The following is a 21,814-nucleotide window of genomic DNA, read 5'->3' on the forward strand; positions in this document are numbered from 1 at the left end:
AGTTTTTCTCAATAATCCTTATAAATTTGTATCAATTTCAAATAGAAATTATATGACCTCCGAATAACGATCGATAAGTAGGCTACCTATACAAGGCTTCCTCTAAACTAATTAAGAGTTGGCCTTGAAACAACATTAATCTTTAAAAACGTGAATGTGCATGTATTCTATCTTACAGTATTTTTCACTCGTTAAAAAAATCATTATATACATGTAGTTACAGGTCTGCACATATCACGCAACAAAATCTGTTTGAACTGTACTTATAGTTAAAAAAGAATGAAATAAAAATGCGTAATTTGGAGGACTGTATCCAATACAATTGAAAAAAAAAATATTTGTGATTTATATTTAATCGTTATTTCAAAAGAATGCTAAGTTGATTGATAGCAGGGATTGGAAAAAAAAACTCCTTTTTATATATTGGGGAACTTTTTTAGGGCGAATGCCAGACGAAGTTAAAGTAATGCTTGAATACATAATGACAACATACGACAGACAGAGAGGCGGGCAAGTACAGCAGGACGGAAATAAACATTAAAAACTTCTGTGCTCTATAAATTAATAATTGATAAATTCATCTTAATAAACTCAAGATCGACATTGCATCTTTTAATAAGAGAATGATGACATGGTCGATATTATGCCCATTGCCTTTTATTATTTTTATTTTTTAATTATTGCTTGGCTCTTCCTTGATATATTGATATCCATAAACAGGAATTAAGGAAGCTAATTTCCAGGAACGTAAACTCCTAATGAAAAGGGCATTATTCCAGAAGACACGCGGTCGAAGGAAAATTTAATTTAAATAATGCTGAAGGTTTTGTTTAATGGACAATTACAAGACAAGCTGATCGATGGAAGACGTCCTATGAATTTTATGACCCCCTATGATATCAATAATAATTGTTATGTTCACTACATTTTTACTTACCTAATATATTTTTTCGAATTAAAAATTGGATTCTGCTTGATTTTTTTTACTTATGACTTTAGACATAGTTTGAACGTGATTCTACTCCGTGGTGGGCCTGACACAATTATTGGCATTGACTTTCTTCCTTATTGGTTAAAAGCAAATATAAATAAGTATTATTTATCGTATGAAGATGACACTGAAAAATGTAAAATGTAGAAATTTTTCAAGCCAATACAGCTTTTTATCAATATATTGCATTCAACGGAATAACAAAACTCGTTAATTAATTAAATTCGTTAAAGAATTCGTTAATTTATTGTTAGAAAGTACATCTGTATCTCATGGAATAAGGCACGAGCGGTGATCGATATACAAGCATGGCGAAATACATATCTCGCTGGTTGAAATAATTGATTACTGTACCTCGGTACTCGTCTGCTTAGGGCTCGAAACATTCTTCTCCTGAAAAAAGGAACGTTTCCATTCCTGTAGTCAGTGGCGTAACTACGGGGGGGGGGGGGGCATGGGGGGGCACGTGCCCCCCCAATCGGCTGGCCAAAAAAAAAAAAAAACGGGGAAGAGGAGAAAAAGAGGAAGAAAGGAAGAGAAACGTAGTGGGAATGAAGAAATTATTGTTCATTATAATGTTATATTATAATCATGTTATGTTATAATATATAAGAAACATTATATCATAAGTTTATTTTGCTCAGGCCTAGATGTCTTCATTGTTCCCGGTCAGTGGCGTACCTAGGATTTTCCACAGGGGGGGGCAAAACCGTCCGCCAAAAAAATTGACAAGCAAAAAAAAAAAAAAAAAAAACGTCTTCAATCACATATAAAGGATTTCGTACCAAAAAAAAAAAAAAAAAAAAAAAGGTCGTCAGGGGAGGCAAAAAAAGTTCTTCAACCTCGTCAGGGGGGGCAAAAAAGGTTTTTCAAGCTCGTCAGGGGGGGGGGGGGGCATGTATACGTTTTTTGCATTGGTTGTGACTCGTCAGGGGGGGGGGCAGACTGCCCCCCTGCCCCCCCCCCCCGTAGGTACGCTAGTGTTCCCGGTACTCGCATTGTCTGTTTAACGTTTTTAAGTCAATATACACCAAATATATTTCCTCGCACTTCGACTTATTATTGTTTTATGTAGTGACGTATGGTTCTTTTTCATGACTACTTAAAGTGATTGCCCCATTTTAAGGTGTTAATATAAAACATTTCCTGTCCGTGCTTACGTTCGCACTAGTAGATTGGTGAGATATGTCTGCTCTTCATGAATTCCTAAAAATCAGTCCTTAAAATGTCCCTTTTTCTGATCTGAATATCAAAATTTTTCAGCTCGCGCTTCGCGCTCGCATCATTTGGTTAGTGAAATACGTATCGTATGGTCTTAGTGAATTCTTACAAACAGGCCTTAGAATGCCTCTCTTCAGGTCTGAATATCCTAAATTTTCAGCTCGCGCTTCGCGCTCGCAATATTTGATGAGTGAGATGCGTAATATCATGATTACAATGACTACAAAAAGTGCTTCATGTGTTTAGATGTAGCAAAATCAGCAAGCGCTTTGCACTCGCATTAGATGACTATGGTGAGATATGTATACTCTTAATGGATTCCTAAAATATAGTCCTTAACATGTCCTTGTTTGGGGTCAATATTTACAAAAATTTCAGCTCGCGCTTCGCGCTCGCATTGTTTGTTTAGCGAGACAGGTATGTATCATGATTACAAAAATTTACTTATAATGTCCTTTTTTGGTCTGCTTATCAAAAATTTTCAGCTCGCGCTTCGCGCTCGCATTATTTGAGCAGTGACATACATATCCGTTTAATGGCACTGTCTTTAAAATGTCCCTATTAGGTCAGTATACCTGGCAACTGAGCGCGCTTCGCGCGCTCACTAAGTGACTCAAATAATTTGCTGGTGCCCCCCCAATGCCGTGACTCACGGTACGCCACTGCCTGTAGTATTGAAAAGTATTGAAATGTAGAGCGTGAGTATGATGCACCAATGTCCTATAATTAACGAGCAATCTTAATGATAATTTCATTACCCTTCCAATCATTCGATTTTATGTTTCAATTTTTTTAACGCAAGTATTTTGACGAATCATTTAAAGTGACTTTTTTCTTTGTATTGAAAGTAGGTCTAATTGCCAATGATAATCTGAACAAGCATGATAGAGGGACAATGGATTTTTTCCTGTCTCCTCCCTCTCTCTTTCTCTCACTAACCATCTTTGAAAAAAAATCTTATTTAAACAAGACAGTGGGAAAGTACCTAGCAACCCTAGAAGATGACTGAATGTTACATGAACTTAAAAAAAAATCAATTACACATGAGCCTCATACATATATTCTTGAGGAAAAAAATGACTGGAGCTAATCAATATATGTCCGTCTCACATATTTCAACTTTCACTTAACTAAATATTTTCTTATGGAAGATAAAAAACAAAACAAAAACAAGTATCCGATTTTATCAATGAATGTCTGCAAAATATGGTATAAATATGAGCTGAAACGTCCCCCTATCATACAACTGTTGAAGTAAAGCTTCATTATACATTTGTCCAGGATTTCTTTTGGTTTCATCCGAAGTGATCATCATTCGACTTCAGTTAAACAGGTACGTTTTTATCCCTTTTTATAAAAAATGTACTACGTGTGGTAATAATAACATTCTATGCACGTATACAACGTGTCCAACAAAAATATTAATGGCACTTTCAATGTTTATAATGTAAAAATTACCATATCATATTGTGTATAATTTTATAATCGCAAACTATAGCATTTGTTTCAAACAACCGCCCTAAATTTTAAGCGATACGGTGAACAAAGAGATATGAGCCTTCGTTTCAGCACGCTTCAGAAAACCTCTCAATGTTTCGTTATTACATTGAATAAAATATTCAGTCACTTCTGCATTCACTCATTTATTCGTCTTTTAGTTTTTTTTGCCCACAACTTGCATGCAAATATTTAAATTTGAAAACAAAAATTAAGAAAATTGGCAGAGTATATTAAATGAAACATGATATCTTTAATCAAACATGAAATTGATCGATTGATAATAGACCTACTAAAGGATTAAACTAAAAGGCAATCTCATTTATTCATCAATGAATAGGCGATCCCCAATTCCTGAATAAAATAAAATACTTGCAGATTTATTCCTGTGGCTGAATGTGAATAGATATAATTTCCACCAGTTAAATTAGCTTACATACATTGACAAATCTTGTTAGCTGAACCTGACGCAATGCAAAACTTGGATGGAGAAGTTTCTGATGTGTAATGGAAATATGACCATATCTTTGTGATTATTAGACCATATCACATAAAATTTCATCCACTTGTAGAAAGTAAATTGTAGATTACAGGTGTAAAAAATTTACATCAACAATATAATGTTGCAATTTCGATATTATACCAATCTATACCGATATTATACCAATTGATGAATAAAAGAAATTATATGCAAAATGCTTTATCATGAATAGTCTACAGTTATTATTATGATTACCTAGTTCATTGTAAATATCATTATTAATATGATTATCATATTGTTTAGTGTCTATTGTAAATATGTATTTATCTATGTCATATTGTCTTACTTTATATATTTGTATATTCATTTATTTCTTTGTAATTATTTCTTCTACTGTTAAATTGACTTGAGTTGAAATGAAAATAAACCAAACTGAAACTGAATCTAGAGGGCAATTAACATTTTTTTGGTGGGACACACTGTATAGTGCATCACACGAGCTTCGAATGGTAAGACCGAGGGGCTCCAATCTTATTTCGTAGCTAACAACTTTTGAAAATCTATTCCCCAGCAGGGGAAAATGGCGTCCAAGATACTCGCCCTCATCATGGTCTCAATCGTGGTCGTTGCCGCGGTCACTGACTTCGACGATCTCGACGAGGAGACCCAGAAGGAAATAGATTTCATCAAACGTGATCCGGAGTTGCAGGATCTGTTTAAGGCAGAGAAGCGTGGTGCCACATTGAGAAAGTATAAATGTAAGTGCATATTTTACTTGTTGTTATTTTGAAATTATGCTTACAACAATTGGCGGCAATCCGGGCCGGGGGGGGGGGGGGACGTTTCAGCCCCTCAACTTTCAAATTTAGAACAGTAGCCTGAGGGAGAGTCTGCATCCCGATCGATCAAACATAAAAAATGTTCTTACGAGTCTGACTGTTCGTACGAATTATGGAGTTCGTATGGGTTTGTACGAACGCTATTTAAATTACAAGAACATCTGAAGACCTTCTGGAGAAACGAAATGATTTTCGGTTATATATACTGTGGCCCTAGAATTCTTATATTTTTTTTCGTTAGAATGCACTGATACTTTCTTCAGACTTAAGACCTGTTACAATTTCCGTTGTCGCAAGATGACCTTACGTGCAACTCAGGGCACTCTTATGTCATTCGTATAAGATTTGTTTTAGGAATTTTTGTATATTTTGTCGAGTCGTTAAAAAAAGATCCAGCCGCTTCCTGTCAAAAATCTTCTTAATGTTGAAATTTTAGATGGCAGTGATGCAAATGAGACTGCGTGGTCCTTACGAACGCCTTATAAACGCAAAAAGTTGTTCTTAAAGGTCAAGTCCACCACAGGAAAAAGTTAATTTTAATAAATAGAGAAAAAACAATCTAAAATCGGATGTAAAATAAGAAAGTTATGACATTTTAAAGTTTCGCTTATTTGTCAAAAAACAGTGATATGAACAACTCAGTGACATGCAAATGAGACAGTTGGTGATGTCCCTCACTCACTATTTCTTTTGTTTTTTATTGTTTGAATAATACAATATTTAATTTTGTACAAATTTGACAATATGGACCAACTTGACTGAACCATCTCATATTACACAATGCTAATTCCATTTGTTCAGGGAGGAATTATTGTTGTTTCACTTGACAATGAGGAAAAAATAAGAATATTTCATATAATACAATACAAAATAAATAGTGAGTGGATGATGTCATCAGTCTCCTCATTTGCATACAGACCAGGATGTGCATATAACTGTTTTGTGAAATTAAGCGAAACTTTAAAATGTCACAACTTTCTTATTATACATCCGATTTCGATGAAATTGTTAGTGTTATGTTTGTTGGATTTTTCTCTTTTTATTAAAATAAACTTTTTGTTGGGGTGGACTTGTCCTTTAAGGACACCGTGTGAATTTATATTCTTAAGGCACTCTAAAGAACGTCGTAAAGGCCAACGACTGGTCCACGATCCAATTTTGTAACAAATCGTATTTTGTTCCTTTTCTGGAAATGAGAATGAAGCGAGCGAGCAAGCGGTTTGAAAAATTTGCAAATATGAAGTTGTGAAACTTGCTTTTTGGTCAATCATGGCGCTCATTACTGTTATAAGGGTATCCTTGCGAGATGTTGCGAGTGCGAATCGCGAGCTCATACTTTTTGACATTTCATGCAATAAGACATAAAAATTCAACGTTCCGCGCAGTTTTGTTATCATGAAAAAGATGCGTATCTAACATTACCGCGAGCGCGAAGCGCGCGCTAAAATGTTCAAAATACTGACCAGAAAAGGAACCTGTTAAGGAGTGCATTTAGTGACTCATGAATAGAGTACATATTGACCAATCGAATAATGCCAGCGCGAAGCGCGAGCCAAGAATTTTCTAACCTGAAAACTGGACATTCTAAGCAAATTTTGTAACCAAGAACAGAATGAGTACCTTACTAAACAATAATTGATGCGAGCCAAAAAATTGTGATATTCCAACCTGAAAACTGGACATTCCAAGCATTTTTGTAACCATGGGCATAATTATTACCTTACTAAATCAATAATTGATGCGAGCGCGAAGCGTGAGGCAAAATTTTGTGATTTTCTAACCTGAAATGTGTTATGTTTTAACTTCAAATAGCTATTTCATATCGAAAAAGGGCACATTTCATTTTGAAGAAAGGCACTTTCCATTTTGGAAAAAGGGAATTTTTCCTGCGAGGATTTTTTTTTTTTTTTTTTGGGGGGGGGGCACGTGCCCCCGCCGCCCCTTATTTTCAACTTTAAACAGTAACATGCTCTCAATATCACATTGATTTTTTCTAACTATCTTTTATTAAAAATCGGGTCGCAGACCGATCGTAAAGTGTGCAGTGACCATAAGAGCCCTCCACGGCGTTTTAACGATCATCGAATTAATTCAAGGCTTCTATAATTGTATCTCGACCCTTCCAAAATCTTGGAAGTGGTTCTTACGATGTTCTTAGGAAGTTCGTATGGCCGGCTTACGAAGAGAGGGTTTCGTAAGAGTCCGACATTAAAAACAGTCCTGGACAAAACCATAGACCTCGCTGAGAATTTACGAATGGTCTACGAACGGTCTGTGAACGCTGGTTTCGTACGGCCTTCTTGAGAACATCGTACAAAATTGTATAAAAATCGTTCGTACGGCGTTTGTAGCAGTTCTTAATGGTATTTGTGACCGAGGCTTAACGGAATTGGGCACCTATACCTACCAACATCTCATCCCGAGCCGATATTCATGTATAAAAAAAAAAGTAGCTCGGAGAAAATAATCGGAAGAATTTTTTACTCTGGAAAGCCAACTTCAATTCTAATTATAGAAATTAACTTTAAAAAATATTACCAAATTCAGATTAAATTTTTGTTTTCAAGATTTAGATAAAAATTACTTTGTCTGTACTGTAAGGTCTGTATATCGAATAATTTTTCTTAGGAATAATTTGTGACATTCGAATGTATTTCTAAAATATGGATAAAAATGGGATACTCCGGGCTGAAAATATTTATACGTAAATAAATAGAGCAAAAGTCACAGGGCAAAACGCATTTAATATCTTCACCTGATAACAAATAGCGAAGTTATTGAATTTTAAATTTTTGAAATATCTTGTGAAAACAGTTATATGCACGAAATCATGAATATTCATTAGGTGGGCTGATGATGTCGCATCCCCACTTTCCTTTTTCTTATGTTATTACATTAAATCCTAATATTGTTTGATTTTTTCATACATGTGTGAATGTTATGTCTCCCTTCTTATGAAATAAGTTGCAGCAATAGATATCTATTGCACTGAATCACTTGTCAATCCAATCCTTTAATACCTGGAGGAAAATCATTGAATAAACCTAGTTTCAGTGGGGATATGACACCATCAGTTTGGTCACTGAATATTCATGAGACATGCCTAGAACTGTTTCACCGGAATAATGCAAAAATCTTTAAAATACCACAATTTTTTATTCCTTGTGCGATTTTAATCAAATTTTCAGTGTTTTGTTTGTCTGATTTGTTTATCTGTTCAAAATATACAATTACCAGGTTGGAGCATCCCTTTAACAGAAAAGGAACAATAAATGCAAAACAGTTTTAAGGATACAGATTTCTTTTTTTTTAAAGCAGGTGCCATGCATCAGGGGGAAAAAGTACCAAAGGAAAGGAGTGAATTCCAACTTATCTATTCTAGCTTCATGAAATTGCTCATTACAGTATCTCAACATGCTCAAACCATTATAGATAATCATACATTACCTTTATAGGCATACAGTATTTTTTTAAGCAGGTATTTCTGCATTTATTAATAAATCAAAATTACAAATTTATAACAATGATATAACATCAAACATACATAATGATCAAATTACAAAGGTGACAATTGTATAGTAGTTAAGTAGATATAGACATAATTCATGTAAACAATAACAAATAAGATGTTGTTTGAAGGTTTGCATGGTGGTATGTACAATCGCTGATGTGGTTTACGGTACACCATGTGAAGTGTTGTAGAAACAGTGGATAGGAGAAGAGAAGAAATAGATAGGCGAGAAAGTGGAGATTTGAGAGTAGAGTATTCTTTCTTGAAAGTAGTCCTGAAAAGGACTGTAAACCAGGAAAGATTGATGAGTTGAGAACAGCTTGAGTAGTAGAGCTAGTGAGGAGATGCTGGCTTGAGTCGGCGAGTAGAGATGACTCGCCGACTCAAGCCAGCATCTCCTCACTAGCTCTACTACTCAAGCTGTTCTCAACTCATCAATCTTTCCTGGTTTACAGTCCTTTTCAGGACTACTTTCAAGAAAGAATACTCTACTCTCAAATCTCCACTTTCTCGCCTATCCATTTCTTCTCTTCTCCTATCCACTGTTTCTACAACACTTCACATGGTGTACCGTAAACCACATCAGCGAATAACAAATAAATTTAAATGCAGAGGCTAGCTATCGTAAGCTGAAAGCTTGAAACGATAGAAGTCAGGGGAAAAGAGAAGGCTACATGAAAACCATAATAGAAATACCGGGTCTTTATTATTTAAAAGTGATGTCACTTATATTGCTTAAAATATAATTAAAGGAAAGGGGGAAGAAAAAGGGGCAAGATGAAGTGTGTGCAAGTGAGTGCGTGTACAGGTGAGAATTTATAAGTATTTTGATAAAATGTACCTCTTTAGTTAAGCTTTAAATGATATAAGAGATGCAGCTTGTTTGATATCATTCGGTAGGTTGTTCCAAACATCTGGGCCGTGATGCCGTATTGTTTTGTGAGCAATTATTAGTTTTGGATTTGTTAAATGAAAGTCAGATGAATGTCGAGTAGGGTATGAATGAATGTCTCTATTATAGACAAAAATATTTCGGAAGGGTGTTGGTATAGTGCGGTGGAAAATTTGTACATAAAAATAGCAGTTTGATAAGTGTGAATATCGTAAAATAGAATATCGTATTAAAAATCCTTAATGAATATTCTATGATTCTGTTTCTTTAACATATTTATTTTATCAACAGACTGCCCTCAGTTTAATCAAGACTGCTGGTGTAGCAGACGATCGGTTAGAATCCTTTTCTGTACCGGTAAGACAATTTTATAATCATATTCAGGGGCGTTGCTATGAGAGGTATGGGGGTCCTAATCGGTTGGAGGGGGCAAACAAGAGAGGAGAAATGGGGGATGAACACTGTAAGGTAAAGCGGAAAAAACCCCGAATAAAAATGTTTTAAAATGAAGTAAATATAGAAACGAACCATAGAGTGGTTACTTTCTCTCACATTGATAAATGCTTGCTAAATTTGTGGATAATCAATCACACATTATTTAGATGACTCTTACTTACAAAAAGTAATTTATTGAGTTTTAATCTGAATTGTTACTATTCTTTCACACAATCTGCTTATGATGACCATTTATCTCCTGCAAATTGTGAATGTTATACGAATTTGGTAGTAGATCATATTTCTTTAGAATGATATTTTTAGTTTTTTCTATATGATTCATAATCAATGTATTATGTTTATTGTGTAATGGAAATGTATACAAATGATATGAATGCAGAAGAAAACAATAAATCAATCATATAAAAAACGCAAAATGCCTATTATACCTGTTTCACTCGCTCATGTAATTAATTTCTATTAAATATTTGAGCTTCGATCATTCATTCTAGCCCGTCAAGGTGTGTTTGATTATTCTAAACTTTGACAAATAGAGATATAGCATATACTTATTTTGTTCACGACATTGTACATTTTTGCAAATATTATTTTATTCGCTCGCTCGCTTGTAGAAACAATAAGTGTCTTGGACGACAAGCAGAATTTGAGAATAGAGATGCATATTTTAGAGATACAGTGATCGAAATTTCCAGATCACCTAGATTTATAATGATTAATGAAACACTTCTAGCCATAAAGAAACAGAAAAATACCCAAATCAAAGGTAAAATACTGTAGGTGTGAATCCGGTGCACCCCAACATTATGATAAACCGCAAAATTTAAAATGGAAAGTCGCGCAGCAAGTTTACAGCAATTTACCGTCAAAATGAAAATACGTCAAATTCTTGGCCACTTGCTGTGTGACTTATTTCACCATTAATTTGGGTGTTACGTGAATTTTACGCTATTTTCACCGTAAAATTGGGTCGGAAAATTACGAATTCTCAGTTAAAATTACGATAATTTTCTACTGTGTACACAGCAAACGGTGAACTACCAACAAAATGACATTTTGACAAACATGTTTTATTTTCTTATGCAGGAGTGGCCGGTGGTGAAAATCTCTACGCCCCTCGAGACTAAATGCATTCAGTACTGTCATCCCAACCAAGCAAGGATAAATATATCAATGTTTGCTGCTTGTACCAAACACATGTCTTTATCAGTTTTGTTTGTAATGTTGGTTGTTTTAGAAGGGTCCTTTGGAATTGATTTATCCCCGAAATTGTGAGACTATCAGGAAATTTGAGGGTGATATGGTAATTATTATTATTCGTATTGCCACATGATTTGTTTATCTCTATTAGTTGAATTAGTATGAATTTTATACTTTCCAAACGAACTGCTGGGATATCAAAACACAACTTGGAGTACGTTTATTTGGTCTAAATGATTTCTTAAACATTAGTCAGATATCCAAGTCAATAATTATTGTCGTTTTCTATAACTTATCGAAAATGAAACAATAAGTTTATCAGAAAAATCGTTTAGAGCGTATATTCGGGAGCACTTTATGGTCTATCACGCTGGATAATATGATTTAAAAAATGCGAAATAAATTGTCTTCAAAATGTTCATCGTGGATAATGACAATATTGAATATTTGACATACATGGTATATATAAACAGAACTACAAAACTTGGTGTACAGTCTACGTAGTATAAGGTATAGGGACTAATTTTTTTTTTCTTCTGATATGGGTTATTTTGATCAAGCATGTACTATATCGGTGTGTTGGCTCACTTGGTAGAGTGTCTGTCTCACAACCGGGAAGTCGGGGTTCAAACCCCGGCAGCGTCAGACCAAAAGACGTTTAAAGATGGGAGTTGCTGCTACGTTCAACGATTAAAGGGACAGAGCCTCGTCGATCTGGCGCTGCACAGCGGCTGCCGGTCCCACGATCAATTGGGCAAAGCACATTTTCGGATTATTTCATTATATGTCTATTTCGAACGATAAATTATGGATTTTCATCATTTTTTTCATCATACAAATATAAAAATATGTGTATAGGTCTGTTCTCACCTGCAAATAATGCCACAAGGTACTGATTAGTTCAGTCAACTCTCACATTACCCATACATTGTAAATGCTGAATAATTATATTCACTATTATGACTATCGATTATTGAATAATATTAATGATAACCATTAAATCACTATATAAGTTGGAAACATATTCAGTACGGTTTCTTTTTTTTGATGGGGAACTAAAGGAGAATAGGAGGGGAAGAAGAAGAAGATAGTACTAGTAGTAGTAAAAAAAGGAAGAAGAAGAAGAAGATGAAAAATGAAAGAGGATGAGGGAGAGAGAGGGTGGATTACTAGAGGAGAAAGAAAAGAGAAGAGGGAGAGAGAGAGAGAGAGAGAGAGAGAGAAAGGAAGAGAACGAGAAAGAGATATGCCAACGGACGAGACGATACTAGTCATGATCGGATGAATGCTGATTATGATATTGATGATGGTTACGATGATGATAACAAATGAAAAATGAAGTAGAAGAATAATGAAATAATTATGAACCAATGTGTGGGTGAGTGTGTGTGTGAGGGGGGGGGGGTCTTACAATGAAAATAAAACAAGCAAGCTAATATCATTGGACTGAGACGTTTCCCAATCCTCACGGATAATTTATTCTATTCCAGTCAAATATTTTAGAAAATAGTTTAAATTGTTTCTACATCGAGTTAATATATTTAAATGAACAGGGCGGGGGAAATTCTCCAAGAAGTTTTCTAAGCATGAAATGATTGTCAGATTTCTTGATTGCCAAGGATATCATTAATAAATGAGAACAGTGCCCTTGAATGTCATACTTAATGACTTATTTTTAAAGAAAGCCAAGGATATAATCAATGAATCAGAAATAGATTTACCGACATTTTAAGTGTTTACTTGTAGATACTCAAAGCTTGCAAATATTATTAAAGTTACGGAACATCTGTTGTATGATTGAATACATTATATTGTCCAGATAAAGTTCCAAATAAGCCAATATAGCGAATGAATGACTGGAGTTTTTGTATAAATAGAAAGTCTTGGACATGAAATTATCAAATCTTCCCAGCATCACGATACTTCTCGATCACCATCAGGTACGTATGCGCGTATTTAATTTGGAATGTGCCATGACCATTATTTTCAAAGGAACCTGCAGACTTTACAAGCTCTGCTTTTTATGCAGGTTCCTTCATATTTCACACTCATAAGTTGTCTTTGTTACTTCCATTATTTGCTATAATGAATTGATTGTCACATTGTATTCGGTATTTTTTCTAATCATATGTATTGTCTTGTATTGTGTTGTTATTTTGTTATTTATTTTGTGAAATATGATAATAAATTCAAATCAAAACAAAAATCATATCGAGTTATCACGTTGGACTGGGAATCGCGTACCCCAACCATTCGGACACCCTTTTTTCTCGAAAGGTCGTGTTCACTTTATTCAACCTTTTGTATATTTGGCTTAAAATTTTCACAAAAAATCAGGCAAATAGAACCCGAATATTCGTTTATTTTGTTGAAATTTCCCCCAAAGCGTCGGGTAATCTGGACCTAATCTTTTAGGAATACATTTAGGGGGCCCTTTTCTCGAATGGTTGGGTTACGCGATTGCCCGACCCGACATGATGGCACAAGCCCTTATTTCCATCTCAGTTTTAATGCAATAACATTTTAGTGGCCACTTGATGGAGTTCAAATTTGGCGTTTTCAGCTGTTCAAATTCAAATTTGGCATCTAGAGGGCTCTGTTGGCAATGTTTTCATTTTTAATTAAGAATAACACTTTGAAAAAAATTAGTAATTTCATATTACAAATCTACGGACAAAAATAATATCCTGCAATTTTGTTTAGTCCATTCCATGCTTGACAATGGGGTATCATAAACAAGACAAATAAACAAATACTTTAATATTTCATTTTAGTTAGATCGGTAGTTTTATCAAATAAATAATTTTTGTTTACATATCCTAGCCGTTTTAGAGTAAATACATACATGAATCGCATTAGTGACATGCACTGGGGGGGGGGGGGGTACCAAAACTAAATATATGTTTCATATGCAATCATCGATTATTGATGCCAATCACCAGAATACGGCATCAGGATTTATTAAGTAGAAGTCACTGATTATTACCGGGAATATTTCCCTACTACGATCATTTAGTTTAAACTTTATTTCAGATCATTATTCGTAAGAAAGCATCGCGATCGAACGGAAAATTTCAAATTTGAAGGGTTCGTTGTTGGCATTTTAGACAACTTTACGGCTTGAATATGGGGCTGCTAATTACCATGATTATAGAATTAGGACCTACTTACTAATCTTTTATTCGGCCTCGAATCACACCAATACTGATAGGTGACCATGCCATGCAGGTTGAAGAAAATAATTGTACAGTTATATATATATATATATAACTGTGGTGGGAGTTCTAGAAAAAGGAAGTAGATAACAATCTCACGAAATCAGCAAGAATTGATATGGAACAATCCGTGTGTAATTCCATAATGTAATATATAATTTTTATTGTTTGCAGCCGATGTTTGAAATGTAAACGTTTTGGGTCCAGAATATCAATGCATAGCCAACTTGCTTGCAAGGGATAACAGCAATAGACAGATTGATAATTAAGAACAATTCTCATAAATTACGTAAGAAATAAAGATGACAACTTGATGGACTGTAAACTACCTGCTAAGTCTCCACGTCATGATATGTTACAATATATGCCGATAAGAAATATCACCTCATATGAACAAACTTTTCACGAAGTGCCCGAATGTCGGTGAATATCATGGCCAGTTTGTGAAGTCATGATATGTCTGGATAATCAGTTATCGCAGGGTCTCACGGAGCAACGGAACCGCTTCCTAAATACTAATATTCAGTCATATAAAATGACAATATCAATAAAAATCATGCAAATTTTAGACAACAATGTTGTTTGTCTGTCAGATACCAAAGAGCTTCAAAATGGCCAAGGTTTTCTTCCTAGTTCTGGTTGCCACCCTCGTCGTCGCTGCTCTCGCCATCGATTTCGAAGAGGATTTCGAGGATGACGCCACCGATGTTGAATTTCTGAAGAGGGACCCTGAAATGCAAGAGTACTTCATGGCTGAGAAGAGGGGTAGGACCCTTAAGAAGTACAAGTGTGAGTATTACCCTCTGTAGGTGACTGAGCTCATGACCATCTTAAGTGCAAAATTGGTCATGTAGAATGCACGATACTCAATTACATTTCACTGCCCACATACGACAAGAAACACGCGTCAAGAGCTATATTTTGTTAAAACCAATGAAGCGTTTCGTGAAATGACATGTCAGAGGTTTTATCCGACAAGTCCTGTTTTATCCGACAGTTACCATAGTAACAGTGCTTCTAAGCCAGTCAGGATCAAGGAAACATGTCAGATCTGACGACTTTGATGAAAATGTTGATGAAACACTGGTTAAAAAAGAGAAAAATTGTAAATATCATCACTATTCAACATCATGATCGTGATGATGATCATCATCATGATATTAATCATCATCATCTGCATCCTCATCATCATCATCATCATGATCATCATCATCAATTACCACCAACATCTTGTCTTTATCCTAATTCATTTGTCGTTACAGTTTGTCCTAGACCTTCTGGTCAGCCTTGCTGGTGCAGCAGGAGGTCCAAGAAACTAGTCTTCTGCAACGGTAAGACACTCAACACCTATTCCCCATTCGATTTAACATGAATAAAGATTATTTTATTTTAAGGCAATTTTTAAATGTCAATAAAAAGAGTTAATATTTATTTTGTGCCAAATCTCTTTAAAAAAACAAATTAACGTTCAAATCGTTCATTTTTCTTTTTGGCGTGATAATGTGAGAAAATTCCATGAAACCCTAATATAATTTCATACTAGTATTTTTGAGAACCATGATTGGCAATCGGGGTGGAGGGGGGTCGTGTCTCATCCTCGAATTTTACGATACAGCCTATTGTGGAGGGTTGACCAGCCTTCCTGGCACATATCTTACGACATCATCGATCGCGCATGATTATAGAATAAAGGATGACGAAAGATCCTATATCCTCAGTTTTGTACATGTTGATGGTGTCTTTGGGATGCTGAGGGTTAATCAATATGAGTGGTTGAAAAGGGATAGGAATGCTACAAAATCAATATCCCAAAACGTGTTAATGAAAGAAATCTACTGGAGATTCCTTGTCATGCTAGTTTGTTTGTGGGTGGAGTAACTCATGTTATGGTGTCAGTAGACCGAAACAATATCATGATAGCTCCATTATCATGATCATATCAATAGAAGTCAAAGCGTATATCAACCACTGCATTTCGTACGCAAGTTGTTTCTAATATTTCTTTATTTTCGCTTTCTTATCGTTGAAAGGATATTTGTGATAGACTTTGCTATTTGTGAGATTTATTTTCTGGGGTAGTATTGAGTATGTTGTAATATAAAAAATCACTTCTGGATGTATTTTATTCGACAGGAGCTGGCACTGGTGATGCTATTTAATAGCGAGGTGATATCTAGACCTCTAGCCACCGTATTTACACCCATTCCTCACCGCCTGGCAACCATCCTATCAACCAAGCATACATCGACAAAAACCCATCTAATTAAATGGAATGTACACATACTGTCATGTACGGGTATGTAGCGGTCATGTAATTTTGACTATTGTAGAATAAAGACGCATTTACCAAAATCAAATCAAATCCGAGTCAGAGTGTCTCTTGTCTCTTGTTGCCTTTTAATATTTCTTTAATATTTCTTAATATTTCTTAATTGAGCTAATATATCCTTTATCTACCCTTTGCATACACACACACCCTCACACACACACACACACATATATATATATATATATATATATATATTGCTTATGTTCTATTGTCTGAAAATGAAGAGGTATCCTAAAAAAAGAAATGACTAGTTTATTTCAAAACACAGTTTTGATAGTTAAGAAGACTTAAAGATGTTGAAGAAAATAAAAGAAAAGGTAGAATTAATGCAAAACAAACTAGAGAGACAGAAAGGGGGACAGAAAGAGAGGAGAGAGAGAGAGAGAGAGGGAGGGAGAAAAGGGGAGGTCAGATTGTGTGTGGGAGGGGTTGTAAGGGCTGTATGCTGATGTGGGCATGAATGAGTAAAAAGAGGAAGAAGAAGGATGAGAAGAAGAAGAAGAAGGAGGAGGAGGAAAAGAAGTGATAAAGGAGAAGAACAACAAGAAGAAGAATATTAAGAAGAAGAGGAAGAAGAAGAAAAAAAAAAAGAAGAAGAAAAAAAAGGAAGAAAGAAAGAAAGAAGAAGAAGAGGGAAGTAACGGGACGGTGTATCCAGGCGTGAAATGTGAAAAGGAACATAATTTTTTCCCCTGAAATCCTGTTTTCAAAGTGCGATATCTATCTTACATATTAATAGAAAACTAGAAAAATTGAAATGGGCAAAGTCTTATTCTTCGTCCTCGCTTGCGCTCTTTTTGGTCGCTTTCGTTGGAGAGTTCGAGCTCGACGACGATACTGATACTGACATCGAGCTTATGAAGAGGGACTACGACTTGATTGATTTCTTCGAAGATGAGAAAAGGGGAAGGGGGGGGGGGGAATGAGGAAGTATAAGTGTGAGTATGACATTTATACTTTACTGTGTATTAATATCTTTATTTTTTCCTTACTGTATTTATCTTTTTGTCTAAAATTGGGTCATTTCGCTTTTTCAGTGATCCAAAACATGATTTGACATTTATCAGTGAATACTTACCTCCTGTGATTTTGTATGTTTTTGGTCTTTTCTATTGTAAGAGTAAGTTTAAAATAGAAAGTTTATCATAATGGCCAACATTTTGAACTGACCAGATAGTAGTTGATTAAAATAAGAATACTAATGCGCAGTCACATTTCCCCTACGGTCGCCGTACGGTGAGTCGAAACCAACCGTTTCAACATTGTTTGTATACCAGCTACGTATGGGTGGTTTGAATAAAATTAGTTAAAACGGATGTTTTCGTCTCGCCGTACGGCGCGCAGTAGGAGAAATGTGACTGTAGCATAAGAAGCGAATGTGAATAATGATGAGTTATGTGAGTAATACAGTTTGGGGTATGGGACGAATTACATTGTATGTGATTGTCTGAAAGATTATTTTAAAGCATTGACCGCATGATGTCGAATCAATTTAGAGGTAATTAATTATCTGAGGCGTATCCGGCATAGATTATCCACCATTGTCACATAAGGCCATGCAGGGTTACACCAGAACCGTTTTCTCCCGAATAAAGTCTGACCAATTTTGCCGAATACGGCCTGATTCGGATGGTTTCGATGGATTCGGTACTTCTTCGTCTCTGATTCGGGAAGTTCTCCGAATAGAAACGAATGTGTCCCGAATAGGTCCCGATTCAGCGCAGAATCGCCAAGAATTGACCCGAATCAATTTGGCCATCCAGAATAAATCGAGTGTTATCCGAAGAGTCTCAAGAATCGAGTCGAATGTGACCCAATGCTCTGATTACATCCGAATGATGTCCTGACTGTTGACCCGAGTCGGAACGAATAAGGCCAAATGCACCGAGCTCGGACCGTTTCGCCCCGAATGATACGAATAGGTCCGAATCTGCCAAAATACTCCGAATGCCTCCCCTATTCCAACCGAAAGTCATCCGAATAAATCCCAATTGCGGCCCGAATAAAATTTGTAGTGGTCACATTTTGAAAGTATTTTGAAGGGTATTCGGCTGGTTTTGAACAATTCAAATCGAACCGAATTCCTCTGCGAATGTTTCAAAAACCCTCCCGATGTTTCCCGCATTCGCAGAGGGAGAACAGAATACTCCTGAAGCCAGCGATACGTATTTTTTTTGGTGGTGTGGGGGGGGGGGGGGGCAAAGCCAAGAAAGGGCACTTACGGTATGTGCCAAAAAGGGCAATCTGGTGCAAACAGATATTTTCACCATAAGATTATCATCTGTGTGAAGAAGTTGTGTGTTCTGTAGTAATGAAGTTGAGCATATATTTTTTTTTTGCGAAAAATTTGGAAGGAAGAATTTGATTTTTTTTTTCAAATCTGAAGTTGTAAAACTAGTTTTTTGGTCAATTATGGACCCAGTAGCGGACCGTGACCCGGAGGAGACAAAGCATTGGGGGGGGGGGGCACTGCATTGTTTGTGAACAATGCTGTGCCCCCCCAATGCTTTGTCTCCCCCGGGTCACGGTCCGCCACTGTATGGACCTAATTACTGTTTAAAGGGCATCCTTGTTAGATGTTGCGAGCACGAATCACGAGCTCAGATTTTTGGAAATTTCATGTAACAAGACATAAAAAGTCAACATTCCGAACAGTTTTATGTAATCATGAAAAAGGATATGAATCTAACTAAAAATTATCGCGAGCGCGAACTGAAACTTTTAATATACTAACCAGAAAAGGAACGTTTTAAAGACTGCATTTAGTGACTCATGAATAGGATTCGGGCTACATATCTCACCAATTGAAGAATGCGAGCGCGAAGCGCGAGCTGAAATTTTGTGATATTCTTACTAGAAAACTGGACATTCTAGGTTATTTTTTAACAAGGAAAAGAATGACTTCCTTGATAAACAATAATTGGTGCTAGCGGCAAACGTAAGTTAAAAATGTGCGATATTCCAACCTGAAAACTGGACATTCTAAGCATTTTGTAATGAACAGGATGAGTATCTTACTAACAGCTGACTAAACAATTTGATGCGAATCCGAAGCGCGAGCCAGAAAATAGTGATTTTCTCACCTGAAAGGTGGATATTCTAAGCAATGTTTGTAACCAGGAACAGAGTGTAACTCAACAATAATTGATGCGAGCGCGAAACACGAGCCAAACTTAATGTGTGATATTCCAACCTGAAATGCATTTCTGTAGCTATGAACAGGACGAATACCTTATACTAAACAATAATCGATGCGAGCTCGAAGCGCGAGCCATTTTTTGTGATTTTCTAATCTAAAATGTATTATGTTTTACTTCAAAAAGGGTATTTAATGTTGGAAAAGAGCATATTTCATTTTGAAAAAGGGCATTTTACATTTTGAAAAAAGGGATTTTTATTCCTACGGGGATTTTTTTTTTTTTTTTTTTTTTTGGGGGGGGGGGGACACCTGCCCTCTGCCCCCTGCCCCCCGGTTCCGCCGCCCGTGCCCGAAGCCACCCGAATACGTGTATTCGGTAGGATTCGCAACTTATTCGGTTCCGGTGTAATCCAAGTATTAACTCCCTTTCAGTGGGTCTACCTTGATCCAATTCATTCATTCAACCCATGATGGGAAACGATCATAAATATGGAAACCATGGCCAGCTGTTTAGTTTTTACACCTTTCTGTTTTCAGTATGTACTATGCGAATATTAAATCAATTCATTAATAAAGCATGCCCTCACCCTGCAATACTAATTGATTTTCGACAATTCATTGCCGAGATTTTTAAGTCTCTAGTAATATTGTTCCTATATTCCAAATGCGATTCAACTCACTTTTGGTAAAGACTGATAATTCTTTCGCGATAAATTCTTACGATTATTTTTTTTCTCACTTTGGGAACGTGTTTTCCATTCGGTATTTCTCCGCCTCTTACATGTCGAAGTGTAGGGGAAGCATGAGACGGTCATTTTATGCCGTCTTGGTATTGTTTATATTTTGTGTCTTATTGTTCTGGAGAAAATTATCAGCATGGAAAGTCTTAAACTTATCAACGACGGAACAACATCCTGGAGCAATCGCAGCGAGAATTCATGGCACGAAATTTGACGCGGTGAATAATCGCCCCCCATTTATAATTCTTATGGCACAGTGGCGTTCGGGATCAACTGTGCTGGGAGAGCTTCTGAATAGAAATCCAGAGCTGTTTTATATGTTTGAATCACTCTGGCCAGCTGCTAGATTACGGGAATTAAGAAATATTTCACGTGGCACAATTGCAAGCAAGGAAATATCTAGAGACATACTTCGTGGTTTCGCAAAGTGTGAATTTGCAACGGACTTTGTGAAGATTTATCGGCGATGGGGTGGTTCTCGTTTGAATGAAAATCTTTGTCACGGGAATAGAACATCGTGCAGGATGCATTCAGTAGAAGATCTGGATAACTTTTGTCAATCATTCCAAGGTAGACTGGCAACGAAGATTATTCAAGCAGATCTAGAGCTGTTGAAGCCTCTGGTTACTGAAGATGGAATCAATCTTAAAATCATACATTTAGTACGTGATCCCCGTGGAACCGCAGCATCTAGGATTAATTACCTGAAGGCTAGTTACAGGGAAATTCTGAATATATTACAACGTATTCCTCCTCTATCAGACCGTCTTAAACCACTTGGTCTCCTTGATAACGTTCCAAAGGAGATACTTCAATTTCAGGAAATCAGAGAAAACAATCCCACGGTGCGAGGGTTGTGCAATTGGATAAGAGAAAACACCAAACTCTCGCCGGACTCGTTGCCGGAATGGTTGCAAGGGCGGTACCATCTTGTCAAGTATGAGGACTTTGCTCTGGCCCCTTTACAGGAAGCCCAAAGGATCTACGAGTTTATAGGGATGCCATTCACAACACATCTCAAAGGCTTTATCAACAACATAACTCACCCCAAATCCAGTAACCCGTCTATATTTTCAACTTCGAAGAATGCCCAAGCAACAGCCAATAAATGGAAAAAGTACTTGACACTCCAGGAAAGAAGACAAATTACAAAAGAATGTTTGGATGTCCTTCAGTTCCTTGGGCACGAACCAAATAGCACCAGTGCAACTCCTCAGAGTTCTTAGTCATCTGCAAAGGAGAATAATGGTCAACCGTCTCATCAACAAATTTCAAGTTAAAATAATTGATTTATGGACTTTGAAAT

At 36.2% G+C, this 21,814-nt stretch overlaps 2 protein-coding genes across 2 annotated transcripts; both read left to right on the forward strand.

Annotated features, from left to right (window-relative positions):
- The first annotated feature begins 12,895 nt into the window (after window positions 1-12,895).
- On the forward strand, window positions 12,896-16,662 carry LOC129271609 (uncharacterized). Its single transcript, XM_054908916.2, has 4 exons — window positions 12,896-13,025; window positions 14,894-15,089; window positions 15,563-15,631; window positions 16,434-16,662. Exons 1-4 carry the CDS (start codon window positions 12,975-12,977, stop codon window positions 16,457-16,459), a joined length of 342 nt encoding a protein of 113 aa, XP_054764891.2. The 5' UTR covers window positions 12,896-12,974; the 3' UTR covers window positions 16,460-16,662.
- Window positions 16,663-20,490: 3,828 nt separating this feature from the next.
- On the forward strand, window positions 20,491-21,814 carry LOC129271611 (carbohydrate sulfotransferase 2-like). Its single transcript, XM_054908917.2, has one exon. The coding sequence runs from the start codon at window positions 20,550-20,552 to the stop codon at window positions 21,732-21,734; it is 1,185 nt and encodes a 394-aa protein (XP_054764892.2). The 5' UTR covers window positions 20,491-20,549; the 3' UTR covers window positions 21,735-21,814.

This window comes from Lytechinus pictus, chromosome 11, assembly GCF_037042905.1.
Source record: "Lytechinus pictus isolate F3 Inbred chromosome 11, Lp3.0, whole genome shotgun sequence".
Classification (NCBI taxonomy): Eukaryota; Metazoa; Echinodermata; class Echinoidea; order Temnopleuroida; family Toxopneustidae; genus Lytechinus; species Lytechinus pictus.